The sequence below is a fragment of the Numenius arquata genome, chromosome 17, assembly GCF_964106895.1.
Source record: "Numenius arquata chromosome 17, bNumArq3.hap1.1, whole genome shotgun sequence".
NCBI classification, from domain to species: domain Eukaryota; kingdom Metazoa; phylum Chordata; class Aves; order Charadriiformes; family Scolopacidae; genus Numenius; species Numenius arquata.
In genome coordinates this window covers 8,669,432-8,690,862 of record NC_133592.1, presented here as the reverse complement: position 1 = coordinate 8,690,862, position 21,431 = coordinate 8,669,432, and the positions used below count along the sequence as shown (strand labels likewise).

The 21,431-nt window shown below is 53.3% G+C and overlaps 1 protein-coding gene across 2 annotated transcripts in view; it reads right to left on the bottom strand.

The window, feature by feature from the left end:
- Nucleotides 1-5,839: 5,839 nt before the first annotated feature.
- MGAT5B (alpha-1,6-mannosylglycoprotein 6-beta-N-acetylglucosaminyltransferase B) overlaps nucleotides 5,840-21,431 on the bottom strand; it is a 66,318-nt gene continuing 50,726 nt past the window's right edge. The window contains exons 9-17 of one of the 2 annotated variants that reach the window (XM_074160107.1): nucleotides 20,148-20,279; nucleotides 19,121-19,254; nucleotides 18,300-18,436; nucleotides 16,501-16,656; nucleotides 15,647-15,793; nucleotides 13,956-14,072; nucleotides 7,980-8,054; nucleotides 7,191-7,465; nucleotides 5,840-6,038 (exon numbers count right to left, since the gene is read on the bottom strand). In XM_074160107.1, the coding sequence (XP_074016208.1) occupies nucleotides 5,840-6,038; nucleotides 7,191-7,465; nucleotides 7,980-8,054; nucleotides 13,956-14,072; nucleotides 15,647-15,793; nucleotides 16,501-16,656; nucleotides 18,300-18,436; nucleotides 19,121-19,254; nucleotides 20,148-20,279 (1,372 nt within the window). The remainder of the gene's footprint in view (nucleotides 6,039-7,190; nucleotides 7,466-7,979; nucleotides 8,055-13,955; nucleotides 14,073-15,646; nucleotides 15,794-16,500; nucleotides 16,657-18,299; nucleotides 18,437-19,120; nucleotides 19,255-20,147; nucleotides 20,280-21,431) is intronic. The other variant, XM_074160109.1, reaches the window with a different exon arrangement.

Genomic DNA, 21,431 nt, shown 5'->3' with positions numbered 1-21,431 from the left:
GGAACCAAGGTGGTCCGAACCTCAACACCAAACCTGCCCGAGCCTTTGCAGAGGGACAGAAATGTCGGAAGAGCCTGGGGAGATGCCCCATCCCTGGGAACATTCCAGGCCAGGTTGCACGGGGCTCTGAGCAACCTGATCAAGTTGACGATGTCCCTGCTCGTGGCAGAGGGGTTGGATCTAGGTGGCCTTTAAAGGTCCCTTCCCACCCAGACCCTTCTGTGATTCCGTGATTCACGTCTGCCCCAGGGCTGCACAGCCGGGCTCGCCTGGCTCCCCTGAGCCACACGCACGGATCGTGTCCCCGCTGCCACCGCAGCGAGACAGCCGGCACAGCTGCTGGCGCTCCCCATTATTTTTCTCAGCGCTCTCCTGAAAATTAATTAATTCAATCAATTGAATAAATAAACAATCCTCCACCCTCAACGGCACTGAGCCAGCTGTGCGCTGCATTGAGCTGCAGGAACGTCACCCGCTCCCAGGCTGACTTGCCGGGTCCCGGTCACAGCGACATGAAATCGGGGTAATCTGGGAAGGAATTGGGGCTGGCGAGTGAGGGGTTGAAATGCAGCAAAAAGTTGCACACACACCCCTGAAAGGGCTGCATTTCCATGCAGGTTGCAAAGTCTTTCCTTATTTCTTGGAGATGCTGTCAGATGCTTTGAATCCTTAGATGAAAGGAACTAAATTAGGGCAGATCGTTATTTCCCGTTTTCTGGTTTATATTTATAGAAAAGCTGGTAACGTCTGGTTGCTCGCTTTAAAAGCAAACCTCTCTCCTGTTTCCAACTGGTCTCTACTGGGAGCTGGGTTCCGGATGGTGAGAGGTGGTGGGAGCCCTCCGAGGGATGCTGAGGAGAGGGGCTGCGCACCCCGCCGGCCCCTTTCCTCCCGGCTTTCCAGTTCCAGAAGCCAGGTGTTGGGAATGACCACATTATTAATTTATTTTTGCCCCGTTGAATCCATTTCTGGTGGCACCTGCACCCAGGGACCCTGGCTGGGGGTGAAGCCCCACAGAGGCATCTAACCCCCCGCCTCCGAAACACTCCTCCCTCTCCCCCTCCTCCCAACCTTTAATTTTTCCCCTTTCCCAGAGGACCTGGATGCTGAGGGCCGGATCCTGGCTTGGCTCTGATGCTGCCCATGGGTGCTGGTGGGAAAAGCTGCATGCTCAGCAGTTTTGCTCTTGCTTTGTGGATGGGTCCTGGTATTTCTCTGCCTGCCTGGGGAATAATATTGAATGGGCCCTATCTCTCCTGAGAAAATATCGATCCAGAGTTTTAATGGCTTTCCGCTAACGAGCCACAATGAGTGTCACTGGGCATCACTGCTCAAGCTGATAAGAAAGGGAACACTCAACCCCAGAGCTTTGAAAGGGGGTTTCACCCCCCTCCCCTCCCCAAGTCCTTTCTACCAGAAAAAAGAAAAACGAAAAAGCAAGAAAAAAAAAAAAAGCAAAAGATTTCACTGCTCTTTTCACTCAATAAGTCTGAAGACAGGTTTTCAATTTGCTAACTTTCTTTATGGCTCTGGCTTTGCCAAAGGGAGGGAGAGATGAGGGAAAGGGACAGGAGATTAAATGCATTAGTTTATTTTGGGAAGTCTTTCTAAAGGGGGGAGAAAATAATAATAATACTACTAAAGAAAAAAAAAAGGAAAAGAAAAAGAAAAAGAAGCATGACACCAGGGAGACAGGACTCAATTAAAGCAAGACCTTGAAATACATGAGCCAGTAGTCCCCACCACGGGTCCATTAGACATCCCTGTCAGGCGGCATGCTTTGGTTACCGCAGGCTGTGTGGCAGCTAGATCCATCACCTGGGGAAATAACCACCGGTGCTTACATCTTCAGCAGCTCCTTGATCTAGCGATAAACCCGTTAGGGAAAATAAATGGGTTTCTCTTGCCTGGACTGTCCACATCGTGGATGCAATTTGCCATTTTACCTGGCTGCTGATAAGCAGGGGATCCGGAGGGAAAAGCCGCTTAACGATTTCCTAATAAAGCCCCAGATAAGAGCGGAGCAGTGCTATTACCTCCCTCCGGCTGTGATTTACAGCCCAGATTGCGGCTCCAGGAGCCCAGGGTGGGTGAGCCTCTGCAGGGGAAGATGCTGGTGTGGGGAGAGGCAGCCAGCCGGCAGCGGGATGCTGTGAGGAGACACCGGGGCAGGGACCACCCCCCTCTCGCCAGACCCCTCCGCTGCACTGGCAAGGGAAGGTTTTGATGCCATCAACATTAAAAACAGAGGACAAAAAACAAACCCCACCCTAACTCCAGAAAGAAATTTCTGAGTAGAATTACTAAGACAAGTGAGGCTCAGAAACAAAAATTGCCCCTGGCTCCATTTCTAGGTATGGAAAATGGATTTCCAGAACAATATCATTCTTTCGACACGCCTGTCCTGGTTTCACAGCTGCCAGAAGAGGAAAACAGGTTAAAAAAAAAACACCTTCCAGGAGGCTCCATCCGCTGCAATGCCACCAGAGATGCCATCAGATGGTCCATGTCCCCTCCCGAGCAGACTCCAGGGGATCCCCATGCACGTGCCCTGTTTCTTAAATAAACTGTCCCATCCACCCGCAGTCGGAGGGTGTAGCTAACAGCTCCTCATTTGATTTTTAATTGTTTGATTTTATTCGTAGTTTTGACACCGTTTCCCCTTCTCTACCCCTCCCAACTGGGGATTTATCCTTGGTAATTAGCTGCGGTAATTAGAATCTCATTCATATGGCAGCGCTTCAGCTTCCCTTTAAATCTTTTCCATGCTCCTACTTAATAAAATGTGAACTTAATGTATCATCCTTAGATTGCCCAGACGGAAGCATGTCCTGGCCGGGGAGACCGGAGCAAGCGCTGGAGACCTGCTTGGGCAAGAGCTCGGGAAAGCAGTGGGATGCTCCAGCCAGGGCCAGAAACAGGCAGAGAAAAAAAAACATTTCCAGATGACAAAACCTCTTCTAAGTCAGCTCCTCCAGGAGCTGCTGCTGGCCCAGCGGCTCTGTCCCTTGCTGCCACCTCTGTCTCGGGGTGCCCAGGACCAGCAAAGCTGCAGGAGCCGATACACCCTGAGCTGAACACAGCCCTGACACATGCACCCCCACAATTTGGTGCCAATTCTGCACCCAAAAGCCACTGTTAATATCCAGCATTGCTGTTACTGAACCAGCCAAGTCCCCACCTTGCCCCGACGTGGGGTTTTATAGACCAAAGCATCCCCCTGCTCCCAGCAGCTGGGGCTCCATGCGGGACAAGGCAGGAGGGGTTGCCCCGAGCACCCACACTCCGGTCCCCGTTACATCCTGCACCCACGAGCGCAATCACCGATGGGCCAAGAAGAGAGGCTTTTCCCCTGGCAGCATCCTCAGGGCGGCACCAAGTCCTGCTGATGGGGCAGAGACATGACAGGCAATACCAGAGCATTACTCAGCCCCATCACCCAAATTTACAGGCTGGCTTGAGATCCAACAAGGTTCCAGACAGATCATTATTTCCCATGACAGCGGCAAAGGTGAGTGAGCCGCCTTTTATTTCAGCTTGGAGAAAAATGCTCCTGCCAGGGGATAATTGGGACTCTCTGGGGCGGGAGGCAGGCACTGGGCTGCTGAAAGGTGAAGGCTATTTTAAAAGCAGCTGAGCAGAACCGGTGGAGAAAGCTGCCCAGGGAGCTGATGTGCAACGAGCGCTGCCTCAAGAGGCATCCTGAGCCTCTTCCTCTTTAAAGCTCACTTAGATGTCCTATAAAACCAGGTTTTATGTGGTCCTTACTACCCTGGGAAGTGAATTGTTGGTGGTTCCTGCTGGTAAATCCCCCGTGCCTCTTCTGGGCTGGCTCCTGCCCGCCCAGCACTCCCAGCAGCCAGGGCGAGCAGCACAGGAGCCTTTGCCAGGCGAAGCTTTGAGACCCAGATGAAAGGTGCCATAGAAAGGCACAAGGTATTGCTGTTCAGCTCTGCAAACAAGAGGTTTGCGCTGCTTTTATTTATACACACGCTGGCTGCAAGACACAAAAATTACTTAATCAATCCTTCCCCTTGTCTGGCGTCACAGGCAGGATGGAGGCTGCCTACACAATTTTGCACTGAAGATGACAAATTACTCTGGGATAATGGCAGCAGCTCCAGCTCCCACCTCATGCGGCACAGGATGCGGCCGGTCTCACCACGATGGGTTCGTGGGCTTGTGGGCTCATTTGAAGGGATACCCAGAGGACAGGAGCACCATGTGGTGTCCCCCTTCCCGGGGTCACAGCAGGGAGAGAGTGAGGGGAGCTGGGGGGAGAGCTGCGGTCTGCCTGATGCTGTTGCCTAGCTGAAGGAATGGGATTTTCTCCCCAAACTCAGCTGCAAGCCACCGAGCTGTGGGGAGGACAGGCTAGATGTGCCAGGGCCACGTGGCACAGCTCCAGCGAGCGGCTGGGTCACAGGGGAAACCTCACACACTCATCCTGCCATGCCACTGCTCTCCATCAGTCACCTTGAGCCAGGGAGGACAAGCTTGCCAGAGCCTGGGACCTTGCAGTGACACCACCAGGACAGGCTGCCACCTCTCCAGCCCCCCTCGCCGGCCAGGCTGGGAGCTCTTCCATGCAGGGAAGGGTTGGGAGGGAGTCTCCAGCCCGTAACTTTCCAGCCACGTGTTTTACGGGATGCGGGAGTCTCACTACAGAACGTTTCCAAGCAACAGGAGGGCTGAGCACCAACCTCACAGCAACACACTTTCAGCCTTGCTCTGGTGAGCAACGCTACGAAAACAAACCAGGTCACCCCAGCCAGCACGGGGACAGGCCAGAAGGGGAAATACTGGCAGCAGTGAAAACTCTCCTAAAGTGAGATTGAACGGCACGAAAAAAAGTTAAGGAAGCAAAGACCACGCATAGAAGATGGTTGCTTGGAGCTCGCCCCTTCCCATGGCTGCAGCATCCGGGGCGCGCAGACACGATGCTGCTTTTGGCCTCGGTCTGTGCCCACCAGTGATTCCTTTCGGCTGCTGCAGCACCTCATCCTTCCTGTCCCCTCATCCAAACCCCGAGCAGCCCCTGTGCCCCTGCTGCCGGCTCTGATGCCTCGGTCCCCAGAGGGACATACAGCTCCATGCACAGCCCAGTGGGGCGGATGGCAGCCTGGGGCTGGGGGGGGAATCGCTTCAGCCAACTCCACCCTGCCAGCAGCACCATCCCGGGGACCAGCATCCTTCCCCAGAGCCCTCCCCAGCCCCACCCCACCTCTTGTTTCCTGGGGGGGGCGTCGAGTCATCGCCAGTTCTTCCTGGGGGTACCCGTTGTGTCCATCCAACCCAGCTTTGTCTTTGGGCTTTGTCCTCCCCCAGCTCCACAGCCAAGGTGGGCAGCCCCCTCCCTAGCCCCCCAACACAGCTCTGCCCAATAACTCCCACAGAAGGACTGGGTGTTGCTTCCCCTTTAATTTACCACTTGTTAGGGGGAAGGGTTAAAAAAAAATAAATCAATAAATAAAACAACATAAGATGCTTGAAGAGGATGAAACCCCTGAAACTGCAGTCTGCTGGTGGCTTGTCCCGTTGCCAGAGGAGAGGAAGAGTGTCCCCAGCCCCTCTCTCCCCACCACCCCGTCCCAGCACCACCAGGTCCAGGTGGGTTCGGATGCGGTTGGACGATGCTCCTCGAGAAGAAAATGAAACCAAAGGTCAGGACATGGTCATTCACAGTTGACTGGTGGACGAAACAACCCCCAGAGTCTGACACCCCCGGCTCACCCGCTGGGGGGGACCTGTCCCACCTCCCTCAGCTATTGCAGAAGCTTCGAGAAAAAGCCACTCGTTGCACGTTGCGTGTCGCAAACACGGAGGTGGGGACACCAAGTCACAAGCAGTCCCTGCACAGAGCCACTTGTCCTTTGCGGTAGTCACGGCAAGGGCAGAGGCGCCGGTACTTGGTGTTGTAGCCTGCGCAGCTGAAGAGCAGCGGCTCCTTCTGGAGGTAGCACTCGTGGACGTTCTCGGCCACCGCCGGGTAGAGATGGTTCATCTCATACTCGGTGCTGTCGCAGGTGATGCTGAGCCTGGGAACAAAGACAGATGTGGGTCAGTTCAGGTGAGGAAGCTGCCTGGGGTTTCACTGAAGGGTTTTTAGTGCTGTTCTGTCCTTCCTGGGGAGGTTCCTTTGCTAAGCGTTGGGCAGGTCTCTGCTGATTGCACCAAGAACCATAAGCACTATGTTTGGCACCCCTTGGCTACACATGAATGCTTGTCACCACCCCAAGACACCATGCAGGAAGGGGTGACCCTTGCAATCCAACTCTACAGCCCAGAAGCCACCCCAACCCTTGCACGGGCCATGGATGGCTCAGGAAATCACACACAAAAATCCACCCATATCTTTTATATCCCCCCACTGACCAATAGGTCTGCCCGCTCTCCATGGACACCTCCTGCAGCAGCTAATGTCCCCTGGAAGGGCACATGAGTTCAACGGATGCCCATGTGTCCCCTGCTATCCAGAAATAGCCAGCAAAACCAGGGTGGGCATCAGCAAACGCCACGAGGAGCAGCAGAAATGGCCAGTGTGGATCTCAGCATCCCCCTCCTCCCACCTGCACCCCCGCCTGCAGATGGAGCAGCATCGCCCTCCCACCAACCCTTCTCAACCAGTGAGTCCCTGAGCCAGCTGCTTTTAAGGTCTGGAGGGGGACATGGAGAGGAGAGAGTGAAATCCAAGCCCCAGCTCTAATTTATCATATAAAAATGTCAGTGGGACTCCCATCGCCTGCCTGACCAGCGTGACAGCAATGGTAATGCTCGCATTTTAATTGCCCACAGAGCAGCACGGAGCTCGGTGGCAGATTTATACTCTATTAAAACTTCACCGCTGTGTGCTCAAAATGCAGTTTTATAGAGAAAGACATTAAAAAAGAGAGAAAGGGAGAGAGCATGGAGGAGGTGGAGAGAAACGGGGTGGGAGAGAGGTGGAAACGTGCCTGGAAAGGCTATAGGTGCCTTCTGAAGCACGAAGCTGGTCAAGGCCAACACGTGCAAGCGACGGGCTGCTTTGCAGGCAGTGCCTCTACCTACATCGCCTTGGGCATGAAGGCACCTCGATGGGATTTCAGAAGGGACAACACAAGGAAAATGGGTGCTGGGGATGGGGAGAGCAGGGGGAGCATCATCTGGCTGATGGCCACCACCACCACCTCGCCGAGAAGCTCACAACTCACTGGAGAAACACCTCCTTCTTGTTGAGGAACCTGAAGAAGGTGGGCTCACAGACCAGCCCATGCCGCCGGCACGTCTCGGTGCAGGAGTGCCGGGTCTCTGACACCCACACCTGCAGTGAGTCCACCGGTGGCCAGGCATGGGGGTCCCGGCTGGCACTGGGGGACCACACCAGGTGAGTGGCGTTGGGGGATAGGGCCAGCGGGCTCGGAGGGCTTTGCATAGCAGGACTCTTGGCCTTGGGAGGCAGAGGAGAAGACAACGTGGTGCAGAAATCCTAGTGGGAGAGAAGACAACAGGTCAGTGCCCAGTGGGACAAGGTAAGAGGGTGGAGATGGGGAAAGGAGGCTGCTGGTGGGACCAGAGGACACTTGGGCTGCTGAGTTTGCTCCTCAGCTTGAGGTCACCTGCATGCACAGATGGCATCTCCAGCTGTGGGAGATGAAGGCACTAGACCCATCTTCTTCTCCCAGTGCTGCCTTATTCTCTGCAGCAGAAAGGCCGCCACCCAGCCCCACCACCCCCAGCCACCCTCTGCCAACCCCCCCACCACCTTTGATTCATGACAAATCTCCCCCAGCCCCCATGTCCTGGTGTTCTCTGCGATTAGACCCCCACAGGGCTGGGACTCAGGGTCTCTTGCTGGGGAGTTGCACTGGGTCAGCGGTTGTTTGCCCAGGGCAACAGGGATGGAGCCATGGGAGAACAGGGATGGTCCCGCAAGGAGAACAGAGATGGTTGCCCAGGAGAACAGGGATGGTCCCCCAGGGAGGACAGGGATGCTCCCCAACCTGGTGCTGTATGTAGGCATGAATCCGCTCCAGCATCCCCTCGCAGGTGTACTCGTAAGGCAGGTAAGGGTCCACCTGTGAAGGGGGAAGAGCAGAGCACAGGCAGCAAGCGGGGACAGCCTTGCCTTTCTCCTGGGCCCAGTGGCACGGGACAGCAGTGGCCTGGGCAAGGGGCCTCCCCACCCACTGAAGCCCATGGCTCGTGTCTGTCCACCAAAGCAAGCAGGGCAGAAAACCAGGACTGGAAAAACTTATTTCAGAGTCACCCCCTCGCAGCGGCTCAGCAGCATCCCCCAAACGAGCGTGTCCCTGGCCCAGCGGCAGCACGGGTTCCAGGGCTCACAGGCAGGAGCAGGCAGGAGCAGGCAGCCGGGCTTGCTGCCCTCCAGTGGGGCCAGTGCGTGGCCATTGCCCTGGGGTCAGCGGTGCTTTTCCCCATGAGAAGAGCATTACCACAAGGGCTGCCTCACTAATGCAACCCTTCCCTCTGGGACAAATTATTTTTTAAGGAACTTTCTGCCCTGGGAAGACAGATTTTTTCGCACTCCCTTATTTTTCCAGACACGTTACATGAGCCACAGGACATCGGCACACGGAAGGGGCTGGTACTGGGACCCCCCGCCCCCCTTCCCTGCTGTGCATCTCTGCAGAGCTTCATGAAAAAGAAGGATTATAAGCAAAAACACCCCAAAGATAATTCACCTGGAAAACTGATTCTTCTATTTTCTGAGCTCTGCACCTCCGAAATAGCTATCTCCTTTTGAAGTAGCTGTCAAACCCAAGCTCAAAGGCTCAGTCTGCTGAGAAGATCCCTCTAAGCATCTCCCTGCCATAAATATCCCACCTGAGATCTCAGCAGGGCTGGAAATCACAGCTGTTCCGTCTAATTACAGATGTGCACGCTAATCAGGGCCAACACAATGACAGGCACTGATTCTGCCTCTGAATTGCTGATGGGCGCTCGGTTAAGCAGGGCAGGGTCCTCCACAAAGCAAAACTGCCTGTCTTGGTCACACAAAGCTTGTGCCAGGACGGGGGCTGCCTAGAACCTGTTCAGGGGAGACAAATCTCCCCTCGCTCAGCATCACCAATGCTCAGTCTCATCTTACCACTGCCTTGATGGCCGCAACACTCAGGGGCTCTTCTCAGGACCCCATTACGCCAGGCATAGTGCAGATGTAATTCTGTAAAACAGCCTCTTTCCCCCCAAAACACTGTGTGGTACCTGGTGGGATGTAGCCCACCCACAGAAGGATGGAGGCAGAGAGCCTCCCTGCAACGTGTACCCAGAGGTGATGCTCTGGGGGCAATCCACCCTGCCCGCAGGCTCCCAGTCTGGATCCAGGGGCATCAGGAGGCTGCAGCCCCCACTCATCCAGCCCTGACACCCCCATCTGCCCCCTCTCTCCCCCAGGGATTCCCCCAAAGACTCTCCCTCTCTCCTGCTCCCCTCTCCAGCTCTCGTTAGGATTCAGCTTGTGCACCCAGGACTGATAGAAAATACCAGTTTCAGGAAGATAATTGTTTAATTAAAATCTGACAGGCTTAGCCTCCTCTTGACAGTCACATTGTTAATGCTGCTCCCTGCACCGGGAGCTCAGGATCTCCCCGGAGCCCTGGGAGGGAGGAGGGGGGGAGCTCTGATGTGGGGACCACAGCATCCCACTGCCCGGTGGAGTGATGCACGGGATGCCATGGGAGGGAGCGGAGGGGAAGCCGTGAAGATGGATTTTGCCATCCTTTACCCCATGTGTCGGTGGGGAACACGGGGCCAGAGCAAAGGCACAGCACAGCGTGACAAACCAGTATGTGCTCAACCAGCCCCAGTGCTCTCCATCAGCCAGATGGGGAGTTACTGGTGCCCCATGGGGATATGGCCACGAGAGCCCTGGTTTTATAGTTCCCAGCAGGAGACCCAGAGCTGAAGAGAGCAATAAGTCTCCCTCGCTCAAAAGGAAAAGAAAGAGAAAAAAATATCCAAACATCATCAGACAAATAAGTAGAAAAATAATGCAATTCTCTGCCAGCACGTAACAGCAGGCTGGGAACATTTTAACCAGCTATTTTCGCTGTGATGTTTAATATGCCACTCTTTCAAGCACAGTCTGAAATGTATAATTTTCCATTATATTCCTGTATGTTTGACTTTAATATAATGAAGCCTTCTCCCTTCACTACACCAGAATATTGGGTCTATTAAATTGCTTGTGCGAGGACTATTTTTGACAATGGAAAAAGCTGAAGGCCAAGAAAATGGTGGTGCCTGAAAAACCTCTCTCCTTCTCCAGCCTCTAACCTCTGGCTAATGGCCGTAATCCATCACCGGGACAATCCTCCCGGCATCACCTCTCCCCGGGGGACACAATCTGTCTCTTGGCCCCGTGCGACTGTGCTGATCCCTGGGGTAGAGGGGTTTGGTGCTTCCATGATTTCAATTTTCCTTACAAATAGGTCAGGGATGTGAGCCATCAGGGAAACCCAAAACTGCTTCAAACGGGGATGAACGGCAGCGACACAGCTTGTCAAAAGCCTTCCCCAGCAGTTGTAGGGTGACCTGGAGTCGGTGCCACCTCTGAAAGGAGGAGGGAGGGGAGCACAAGGACTTTTCTTGGGAAAAAAAAAACGTATTGCAAACCCAAGCCATGATTCAGATCTCTCTCCAGAAGAAGTTTCTTTCAAGCAAATTTAGCCTGGTGTGGGACGCCGGCTGCATCTCAACTGCTTTATTTGCACAAATACGGCAGCCAGTCCCTGCCAGCAGCCCCGGCCGGCTCCAAACGCACCGAAGGAGCCAGGGCAGGGCTGTGGCTATGGGGATGGCACATCCTACCCCAAGCTGCAGCCCTGGGAGCCCACGATATAAATCAGGACAGCAGCACAGCCACGCCAGAGCGACCCGGCTGGAGAGACGTGGGCAGGATGGGGCAGCCCCAAAGTAACACTAAAATATTGCCAAAGCATCAGCAAATCCCCTAGAGCCACGATGCTCTAAACCAGGGCGAGCTTGTTTGTCAGCTTGGCCACATCAGAATTACTACCAAGTTCATGAAAACAGCTCCCAAAGCCCTTGAGGGGTTCCCGGTACCCCAGTTCCCAGTTCCCTGGTTCCCAGCGCCCAGCACAGCACGGTTTCTACTGGGAAAAGCTGACGGCAGAGCAAAGGAGATATCTCACAGCTTCCCACAACATCCCATATCCCCCAGAAACATTTTACTGAGTTTTGCTTGGAAGATGCAAAACTAATGCTGTGGGATAAGTGATGTTACAGCCATACAACACCAAAAAAGAGAAAAATAACATCAATTTCAGGTCAGTTTTCAATTTCCAGTGTTTCCACCCATCAAGGAGGGGAGAAATGCCGTGCTTTGGGTCCAGCAATCTGTTTGGGTTGGTGAAGCAAAGGGAAATGCATCATTTCGGATACAAACCTTCCTTTCAATAAACTGGCAGGGTATCTTGAAACAAAGGCAGGCAGATGGGAAACAAAACCGTATTATTTCATTCCAGTAATGTTGAAATGAAATGTTTTGACTGAAAAAATAAATTGATGGCGGTTATTCTGGAACACAGACAAATTTGTTTGATATTCTGCTAACAAAACACCCCATTTTGCCTTCAGAGAAAAAAAATAGTTCCTTGAAGCTCTAGAACCTGGCTGAGAATGGCAACACTGAACTGCCCGGCCCCCAGCTTTCTGCTGCTCCTCCTGCTAATGCCCTTGTTTTCAATTCCTGCTGTAACAAACAATATTTTAAAGACAAGATACCAAGGGATTCCTGAAGCCAAAGCCCATAATAAGGCTTTTAAACCCGTAAGGTAGGTCAGGTTATAGGCTTAATTGCCTTGACAGCATCTCTAATAAAGCAGACCTTTCTATACAAAAGATAAAAAAAGGGGAAAAAAAGGGGGGGGGCAGGGGGGAAGAAATTGTTGTAAGTTATTCACACTCACTCCCTGCTCTGCTTTGGGAGGATTTATATAATATCTTTAAAAAAAAACCTCAGAGAGGAGAGTTGTGGGATTAACCCAGCACTTCTTGGTAGGAAGGAGTAACTTCTCTCCAGAGTGACTGCCCGTTTTCAATGCAAGCTGGAGGGACATCAGCGCCTAATTTTATTAATTTGAGGCAAATTTAGGACTTCAACCTCCCAGCAGATGAGGCTGGGGTGCTTTGCGGGGGAGGGATCTCAGGGTGGAGGGTCCCTGGTGCCGCGGAGATGGGTGGCAGCTTTAGCTGCCCCGTGGTCCCAAGGGAGACGGAGTTTATCCAACTGTAGGTGATGTCTCGCTGGGATGGCAAACAGAGAGCAGCCATCCCGGGATGCTGTGCCGGTGTTACCGACACCCCTGGTCCAGCTTTGCTTCCTCTGCCCTCCGTCAGCTGTTTAGCAACTGAAGAAATGTTAATTAAGGCAGGGAGGCAAGAGGTGTTGTGACTGCACCACAGCTGCATTTACGTGAAGAGTGGGAATGGGGAGAAGAGTGGAGACAACAGCAGGTCCCCACACCGGCTCTTCCTGCCTGGTGCCCATCACGCCACCGAGTCCTTTCCCAAAATCCTTTCTCTCTTCTTTTTTTCAACCAGAATTATCATTAAGCATCTAAATGCCCTGGTGCACATCCAGTTGAGATTGCAGCACAACACAGCTGCTCAGGAGCCAGCAGAGCCCTTTCCTCCCCCCTTAATTCTCCAACCATTTTTAAATTATTTTAATAGCACCAGGCTTCACTATTTTCTTTCTTCTTTCTGGAAAATTTCCTTCCCTCTCCTGAAACACCAGCAGCTCCTGTCCACCCGCCCTCGGCATTGCCTTCACTTTGGGGCCATCTCTCCAGCCCAGATGGTGGAGGGTCAAGCACTGACAGCTGGCCCGGCAGCACAGCAGCAGGGATGTAATTATTTTTAATTTAATTTTAATCGAGATACTGGAATGAATGTGCAAAACAACAACTGTTTTCCGAAGTCGGGTTTGTTCGGTCTTTGCAAACTCGCAGAGAAAATCAGCACGAGGTGAGGAGCTGTGGCCATCACCCACGACAAGGTGCAAGACTCGGGCAGACGGGGTGGCCACATCAGCTGAATAGAGTCCCCAGACTGTCACAGACAGCTCCTACGCAGGGAAAAGCAAAGATGACACCTCTCCGGCCAGCATCACTCCTGTCCCCCCAAAATCCCACCCAGCACCATGGACCCCGCAGCCTGACGCAGAGCCCCTGTTTCACAGCCCATCGTCGTCCTCACGGGGGGACGGCTCATCCCAAGCGAAGCAAATCGCATGCAAAACGGAGATCAGCACTTTTCTCCCCTCCAGGAAAATTGACTTTAATAATCTGGACAACTTGAAAGGCTCCTGCCACAGGGCAGGAGGTAAATATTCATGAGGGAGCATTTCCAGGGTGGGCGCAGCAGGAGCGCTGCCTTTCCCAAGAGACCCACGCATCCCCCCCTGTTCCTTACATCCCTTCAGCCTTCACAGAGGCAACTCCTGGGGCTAATTCTATCAATTTGCTCAATTCAAATGATAACGATAAACAGCGAAATGGGGTAATGGCAGGCGGAGAGGTCGGTAGCTCTCAGGGTACTTCGCAGGGAGATGCTCTCTGGGTTTATCTTTGCTTCACACCAGGTCCCAGCACTGTGGCACATCTCCTCCAACCTCAACCTCCTGCTCCCAAACCTCATCTCCCTTATCTCAGCTTCCCCTTGCTTTGGGATTCCCAGGGGGTTCATCAAGGGCACGGCACTGCTCTGGGCAAACACCTACGATGCTCGGTACCAAAGCAAGGCGAGAGCACGAGTCCCCCTGAAGCTGCAGGAGAAGAGGGTTTCTGCTCTGCAAGTGCAAATAATTTCCAGGGTGAAACAGGGAAGGAAAAGCAATTAACGCTGGAAAAGGAGAGCCAGGCACCAGCAACCTCTGCTGATATCTGTCCCAGCAAACGCAGCCATGGGGAGATACCTCCTCCGAGCCATACCTGGGTCCTCATGATGGTTTTGATAGCAGCTTCAAACTCCTCGGAGTTATTGTAGTCGACAGTCCACACATGCGGCTTCCCGATGAAGTCTTCGGCATATGGGTGTTGGGAGGACACCTAAAACACAGCAGCGTGAGCTGGTTTTTGCAGTCCCTGCCAGAACGGCTGCTGTCTACCACCCGCAGCCGTGACAGCCGAGAGGAGCAACAGGCTCAGGCACAGACACGTTGGGTTTTAAATCATTGCACAGAGAGATGTGCTGGAAAAAAAAAAAAAGGTTTCCTCTGAACCCAGCTGCCCCCCGACATCAGGCTGATGCTCTAAAGTTCTCGCTGGGTTGGGATGCCCCATTCCCATCAACACTGAAATCACCTCCACAGCCCTCAATGTCCCCATCTCCGTAATCCAGGTACAATCTAACCTTGACCCGAGCCATTTGTGGGTCTGGAATGGCAAAAATAGACCGAAACAGCAAAGCTCTGGGAATACACCATGATTCTCAGGTTTGTCAGCTCCAGAAACAAGGCAGAGAGAAAATCCACCACCACAGAAAGCCGGGGAAGTCTGGCAGCAGAAGAAAGCGGTGCCGGAAGGAAGCTGCACCGGCTCAGTGCCACAGGCAGCTCCACACACTGGTACCCCGCGGCCACCTGCCTCTCACCAGGCAATTTTTGGGGATACACTGCTTTTGTTTCAGCCCCTGAGCTGCTGCAAGGCAGCCAGAGCACAGATCTAGGGACCTGGAAAAGGGACGGGAGAGGATGCTGAGCAGAGGAGGTGTTTCGGGGGCATTGCAGAGCGTTGCAGGGGGGTCTGAAAGCCTGCCAACTGGAGGAGGAGAGCCGTGTGTGCTCTCTGTTTTATTCTCCAGCTCACTGTCTTTTCCCATTCTTTGCCAACAGATTGATCGCCTCCTTCCCCCTCCAGCGTATAAACACCCTGGGGCATTTCACAGCCCTTGCCCCCGCCTGCCCTCCCAGCTCCCGGCTGAAGCACAACCACAGCACCCACCCATGATGGCTGCTAACACCCACAGCTAATTAGAGGGGTGCAGGGGACAGACACGGGGGTGCAGGACAGCCCTACCCCCCAAACCCACGATGGGGGCTGCTGAGCCGGGCTGTGGCAGGGCTGAGCCGGCATAGCCCCCCAGCAAAGCCCTGTTCAGCGAGAGTGAGCGTTGCACTGCATTATCCACTTTATTAATAATAAAAGAGGCAATTTTCTCAACCCTTTAACTTTTAAAGAGTTCCTGCTTCACTTAGATTGAATCCCCAGTGGCGGGCAAGCCTGGGAGGGATTTCGTACCCCTGCAACACCACGGAGGTCCTGGCGTCCTTCTGGGTGTACAAAAGGATGAACAGAGGAGCATCACCCCAGTTTGGGACCAGGGTATGGGCTGTGCGTGGACCTGGGCTGATGGGGACGGAGCTGGGGTTTGTTGTCTGCAGAAGCCTCCTGCACCACCAGACCCATGGCAGGGCCCCTTGCATCTAAACGGTCTGGATGGAGACGATGTGAGGATGGGAGAGGGGAACCCATCTGCAGGTATCTGCACTTCTGCACTTGGAGAAAATCTCACCCACCCAAAAAACATCTCAGTTTAGCAACTGCTATTCCCCAGGCTGGCCCAAAGCCCGGTGTAAAGGTGGCTCCATCCTGCCCACCCACTCGCCTCCTGCCAGACTCACCTCTCTCGACGTGGGCTTCCCGCGGAAGAACTCGTGATTGAGGGAGCTGTGCGGGGGGTTGAAACGCGCCTGCAGGAAAACGCAGCCGTTGGCGATGGCCTCCAGCGGGGCAGGACCCTCGTAAGGGAACCCAAAGCCAATGAAGAGCTGCAGAGGAGAAACCCATGTGCTGGTGAGCGAACACAGCCAACCCCATGGGAAATTCTCCCAAATAACCCACCAGCATCCCTCTCTGCTGCTCTGGTCCTGCACACCAAGCCTCTACGGAAGCTCCATGTGGTTCGACACCCCATAGATAAAGGTGCTAAAAACTACCCCCCTCTCTGTGGCTCACAGCCCACTCATGCAAAGCAACGAGGTGCTCAGGAGCCCCAAGTCTCACCACGGTGGTTACAACCATCATGGTAGCTCCGTATGGAAAAATACTGGTTTGCCAAAGCCATTTGGGCTGGAGAACCAACAGCATTTCCCCCAGATCCCGGCTGAAGGCGACCGGGATGCGCCCACACACTCACACCGAGAATCCCGTCTATTTTTATCACAGCCATAGGGATTAAAAAAAAAAACCACCCCACTTAGCAATAAATGAATTAATCAGGAAACTTTGTGCTCTGTCTGCGGACAGTCTGCAAGGAGAAACTCATCAGCCACATCTTGATTTGAAATGATGTGCTCTGCTCGGCTCCTGGCTAATTAGCCCTGCTGATAGCGCCTGCAAGCCTGGGAGGAGTGCAGATAACGGCCTCTACCCCCGCCTCCTCCTTTAATTAGGTTTTATTTCTCAAGGCAACCGACTCCTCGATGCTGGCTGGTTAGCAGGGGTCCCGCGGACACCCCGGCTGGCTCTCGCCCACCTTCGCTTTCCTCAGCAGCTGCTGGAATTCGTGCTGTGGCAGCAGCCCGTGGTTCTTCACAAACGCCGGGACCTCAGGTGGCCGCTGCGTCTCGTAATAAACCGTGCCGTGAATCTCCATGTACTTGTTGAGGATGGCCAGGAACTTTTCCTTACCCTGGGGAGGAAGGCAGAGGCATGAACCCCACCAGAAGATCAGGCTGACCCCCCTACATAGTTATAGGGGGAGATTTAACTCCCAAACCACTGTCCTGGAGCACCCATGATGCTTTCGCCCAACCCACACATTCCTTGGACACATGTCCTGGACTACTCAAGGGGATTCAGAGGGATGTTTTCAAAGATCAGAGCTTGCTAATGGCCTCTTATTCCAACTAACGAGTCCCCGGGATTTTCTCACTAAGGTTTAATCCTGTTTCACTACCTGGAAAATCAAGGGGGTCATCCATTTTCTTCTTTTGGAGACTTTTCCTCCTTTTGCTCTCCGAAGCAGCCTCCGTTTCAACAATTTCTCTACTGCAGAATTTTTTTGCTTGGAAAAACCACAAAGGGACTATCCTTTGGATGCTGCATTTTCAGCTTGTTCCAGGGTGGCAACAGGCCCCGAAAAAGCAGAGACCACGAGGGTTTAAGGAGGTATAAATGGGAAACTGAGGTTGGAAGTAGATGATCTTTAAGGTCTCTTCCAACCTAAACCGTTCTATGACTCTATAATTAGAGAAAACTCTGTATGTTGCCTTAAAGCCTCTCTAAATGAGGAAAGGTGGGGATGGGGACAGGATACAGCCCCCAGCTGCATGAACCCACATCGATCCCAGCAGTTTGGGAGAACCAAGCCCACAACAAGACAAAGTCAACTCCAGCAAAACCCTGTCTCTCATGGGAAGATGCACAGAGGTAAAGTCCAGCAGCAGCTGGTGTGGTACCGTACCTGCAACTGGAACAGCCCCAGGAGGTGCAGAAAGGGAAAAAAAATAGAAATAAATCAAGAGACAGTGAGAATTAGCTCTATTTTTTTAAGCCCTGGAAGGAAGAGCAGCTGGGTAGCTCTTGACAAGAGAGGAGAGAGTACACACATTCCCTTGCTGCTATAGCAGATGGAAGGGGCTTGTTTCAGTGGGGCTGGGGGTATTGCCGGTCTTTTAGCTCACTGGCAGAGCGTTTTGGGGCTGAGGGAAGAGCGTGAAGGGTTTTACCCCACATCTGCTGGCCTAGAGGTGGCCTCAGCTGGGATGCACCAAACGTGGCTGGGTGTGGGGACCCAACAAGGACCAGCACCGGCCACCACCAAGGACTGAGCGAGCCACCCCCCACCGCTGCCCACTCCTCTCCCCCAGGCATTACAGGTGCAGGCAGGAGGGCAGCACAACCCCCTTTCTCAGGGTACCTGAAAGCAGAGACCAACCATCCCCGGCACAACACAGGAAACCACCTGTGGCAATCATTGCCACAGGTTAATGGCAATGGTTAATGGCACAATTAAGGGCAATCATTGCCACTAATACATAAACTCATTGATAGGAAATCCTCAGTCTAAGTAGCCTGTTGGGAGGAAGCATCCCCCAGAGCAAAGAGCAGGGGACAGGGTCTCACCAGCCTCTGCCCTGTTTGCTTGGAGGCGCCAGACATGTCACATCACTGCAGCAGCCTCAGCTTCCCCTCTATGAAGGGGACAAGGAGTCTTCTCTACAAAGACACCAAGATCTGTGCCTCAAAAGCTCAGGGTAAGAGCCAGAGGCTGCTGCTATCCCCCAGCTCTGCCTACGAGTGCCCCTGCCCACCGGGGTGCTCCCCGAGGACACCCACCTTCCAGATGCTGGCCTCCTTCCCGTACACCACCGCCATGCTGCTCACTTTGTTGGACTTGATGAATTGCTTCTCCGTCTTGTTGAGCTCCTCCGAGACGAAGCCCATGAAGGAGTTGTCGGGAGTGTGAGCTGTGGACACCAAAGGGGAAAAGACATGTGGCTGGGCAGATGTTTTTGGGGGGCCCATTGCAGCACGGGGGCTGAGACGAGCCCGGCTCCAGAGCCTTGCTGAAGTTTGGGGGGGGAAATGGCATGAATCCCCAACCAAGCAGCTCCTAAAACACAGGCTTTGCAACCCACTCGAGCAGCTCTTTAAAAGGTAAGGCATTTTTAAGGCTGCCAAGTGGGCTCTATCCAGCCAGGAAAAAACAACGTTTGAGTTACCCAGCACCCAGTGAGTCACCGGGCTCCTTTCAGACAAGCGTATCTCCTTTCCGTGCCACAGGCAAATCCGAATCATTAAGCTGCCTCTCACCTGAACCCCAGCTGAAATAAAACCAGGCTTGGCAACCAAAACCACCCCACATTTCCCCTCCTGGGAGATGGAAGCAGTTCGGCTCTGGCTGTGCTGGAGCCAGTGACCCATCACAGAGCAAGGAGCCAGGTCTCTCTCCCTGGAGCATTTCTACAGCCCAAGGGGTGGCCAAGCAGGTTCAGGGGCTGCTTTCAGGCAGTGAGGAGGCAGGGGAAGAAGGAGCGGAGCCGGGGAGGATGGCACTGCCCATGCATCACCTCCGAAAGGAGGCAAGAGCCACTTCTGCAATGCCTGTGAGCCCCCAAAACCGCCCCACCTTGCCCCCATCCCCCACTTACGGAACATGGTCATAAACTGGGTGGGCTGCAAGTTCCAGTAGCCCCAGTTGGTGCGGTAGCCACGCAGTGTGGCATACTCCTCGTGGTTGTACGCCGGCTCCGTCCCAAAGGTATCGATGACCCGGACGCGGCACCTGGGAGAGGAGACAGGACACGGTTTGAGAATGTCCCACTGCCAGGAACATCTGTGGTCCCCAGGCAGCTCACCCCTCGGCTGCTCCCCGAGCAGACGCTGCAGGAACATCCCAAGCAGCTCTTCCCAACCCACCGCTCCCTCCTGTAATGAGCAACTTCCCTTTGCAGGGCTTTCATCTCTTTGAGAGTTGTGAGAATGATCTATCTCCTGAAGACTTGTTAATGCTTTTCCCAATATCCCGGGAATGCTGAGGCAGGCATTACCAGGACACGACCGAGGAGAGAAAGGGAGCATCAAGCAAGGGAAGAGCAAAACAAGCTGAATGTGAGAGCAAATGCATTTATAATAAAAGCAATAACACTGCTCGTCATTTTTCTCTCTAATAAAATTGTGTAGGATAGTGGAAGAGATGGGAGAAAACATAATAAATAGCAGGACTATCAGCACTAAATTAAATTGCATATTTTCCTGGCTGGTGATGTACCAGGAGACGATGACATTTGTCTTGATGCTGAAGGAGCCAGGGACAGGGGGCTCTGCTTCCTGCAAACAGAAAAGGCTGACGCTTCCCTCTGTGGTGTGGCCACCCCCCACTACAGGCACAGTAGCTGGAAGCACATACACACCCCGCCAGCACATACAGGGCTTTTTTAACTAATTCAGTCTCCTCTAATGAGGGTTTATCTTAAACACGGAAGGCTCCGGAGCGAGCAGACCACCTTATGTCATAGCAGCGGGGGACGCAGCATGGCAGAGCCAGGCAAAAATCAAAGGTCCAATCAAAGGGTCTGACTCCTTGGAGCTGAGGGCTATCCTTTGAGGTCATTAGCATTAGTCTTTGCTTGCTAATTAATGAAATGGAGAGTAAGAGCAGGGAGTGGCTTTGCTTACCTGTATTTCTTAAAGGAGAGCCCCATGTGCTGCTTCATCTGTTGGAGACCGTGGTAGTCGGTGTAAATCAAGTCGAAAGGCAAAGGGCTGGTCAAGGGGCAGTTTCCCCGTCCTGGCGGCACCCCTAAGTGACTGGGGAGAAGCAGGAGGGACCAATCAGCCCCCCGGCACCACAGACACTCATTTCCCTACCCAGTGTTTAACAGGGGCCATCAACCAGCTCCCCAGCTGATGGAGGGAGGGGAAGATCGTTCTCCTCTCCCCAGCTTGTATTTCTTGGGCCAAAAACCTGAGGTTCTGGGGAGTCCTGGTCCCTCCCCATCTTTGCACCCGCTCCCACTGAGTTCCTGCTCCTTGCACCAGGATGATGAGGCTTTTGCACAGCATTCCCAGCCAGGGCTCACCAGTATCTCATGCAACACACCCACTCCCCTGGATCTCTCTTGTCGGAGACACCAGATTTCGTTTGCTTTCACTGCAGTCACATCAGTGACAGACTTGTAAAGCCACATCTTTCCCTTCCACCCTGCCTGCAAGGCTCCCAGTTTAGCTGAAATATCCCTGTTCCCAGTCCCATTTCCCTCCCAGTGCAAACACCATGCACCGTTTCTCTTAATCCAGTCCCTACAGCTACCCACCACACCCCGGAGCACCCTCAGGTTCTCCTCAACGCTGGTGCCACTGCCTGTCCTTGGATGTTGTGCACATCTCATTAATAATTCAGACTTTTTGTCCCATTTATTAAATAGTTCAATAACACCAGGGCAGTCAGACCCTGGGTCTCGCTCGGTGAGTTTTCAGTCAGTTCCTTACAACGGCCCCTCTTCCCTCCTCCAGCAGATAAAATGCATTACGAAAATCCAGACAAACTAGATGGACTGCAATCTCTTTATCAAGATCATCAGTTACCTTGCTGCCAAGGTGATATGTGATTAATCTGGCATGATACAAGGCTGGTAAACCTGCAGCATGTCTCCTTCCATTTTCAATTACCTCTGTGAACCGATGAATCCCTTTCTCCAAAGCTGTTCCACTAAATGTACCACTGATGTCAGCCTGACAGCCCATCTGCTTGTCTGGACCACGCTTCCTCCTTCTCAGAAAAAAACCTGTGACACCTTCCAGCTTCAGCAGGTTTCTCAAAATCCTTGTAACATGTACTTGTGATTTCTGACTGCCAGTTTGTTCAGAAATACAAACGATCCACCTCTCAGTATCAGTGTTCTTATATTTTTTTTTTCCTCCTAAAGACAGTAATTCCTCACCCCCATAACTCCACTCACA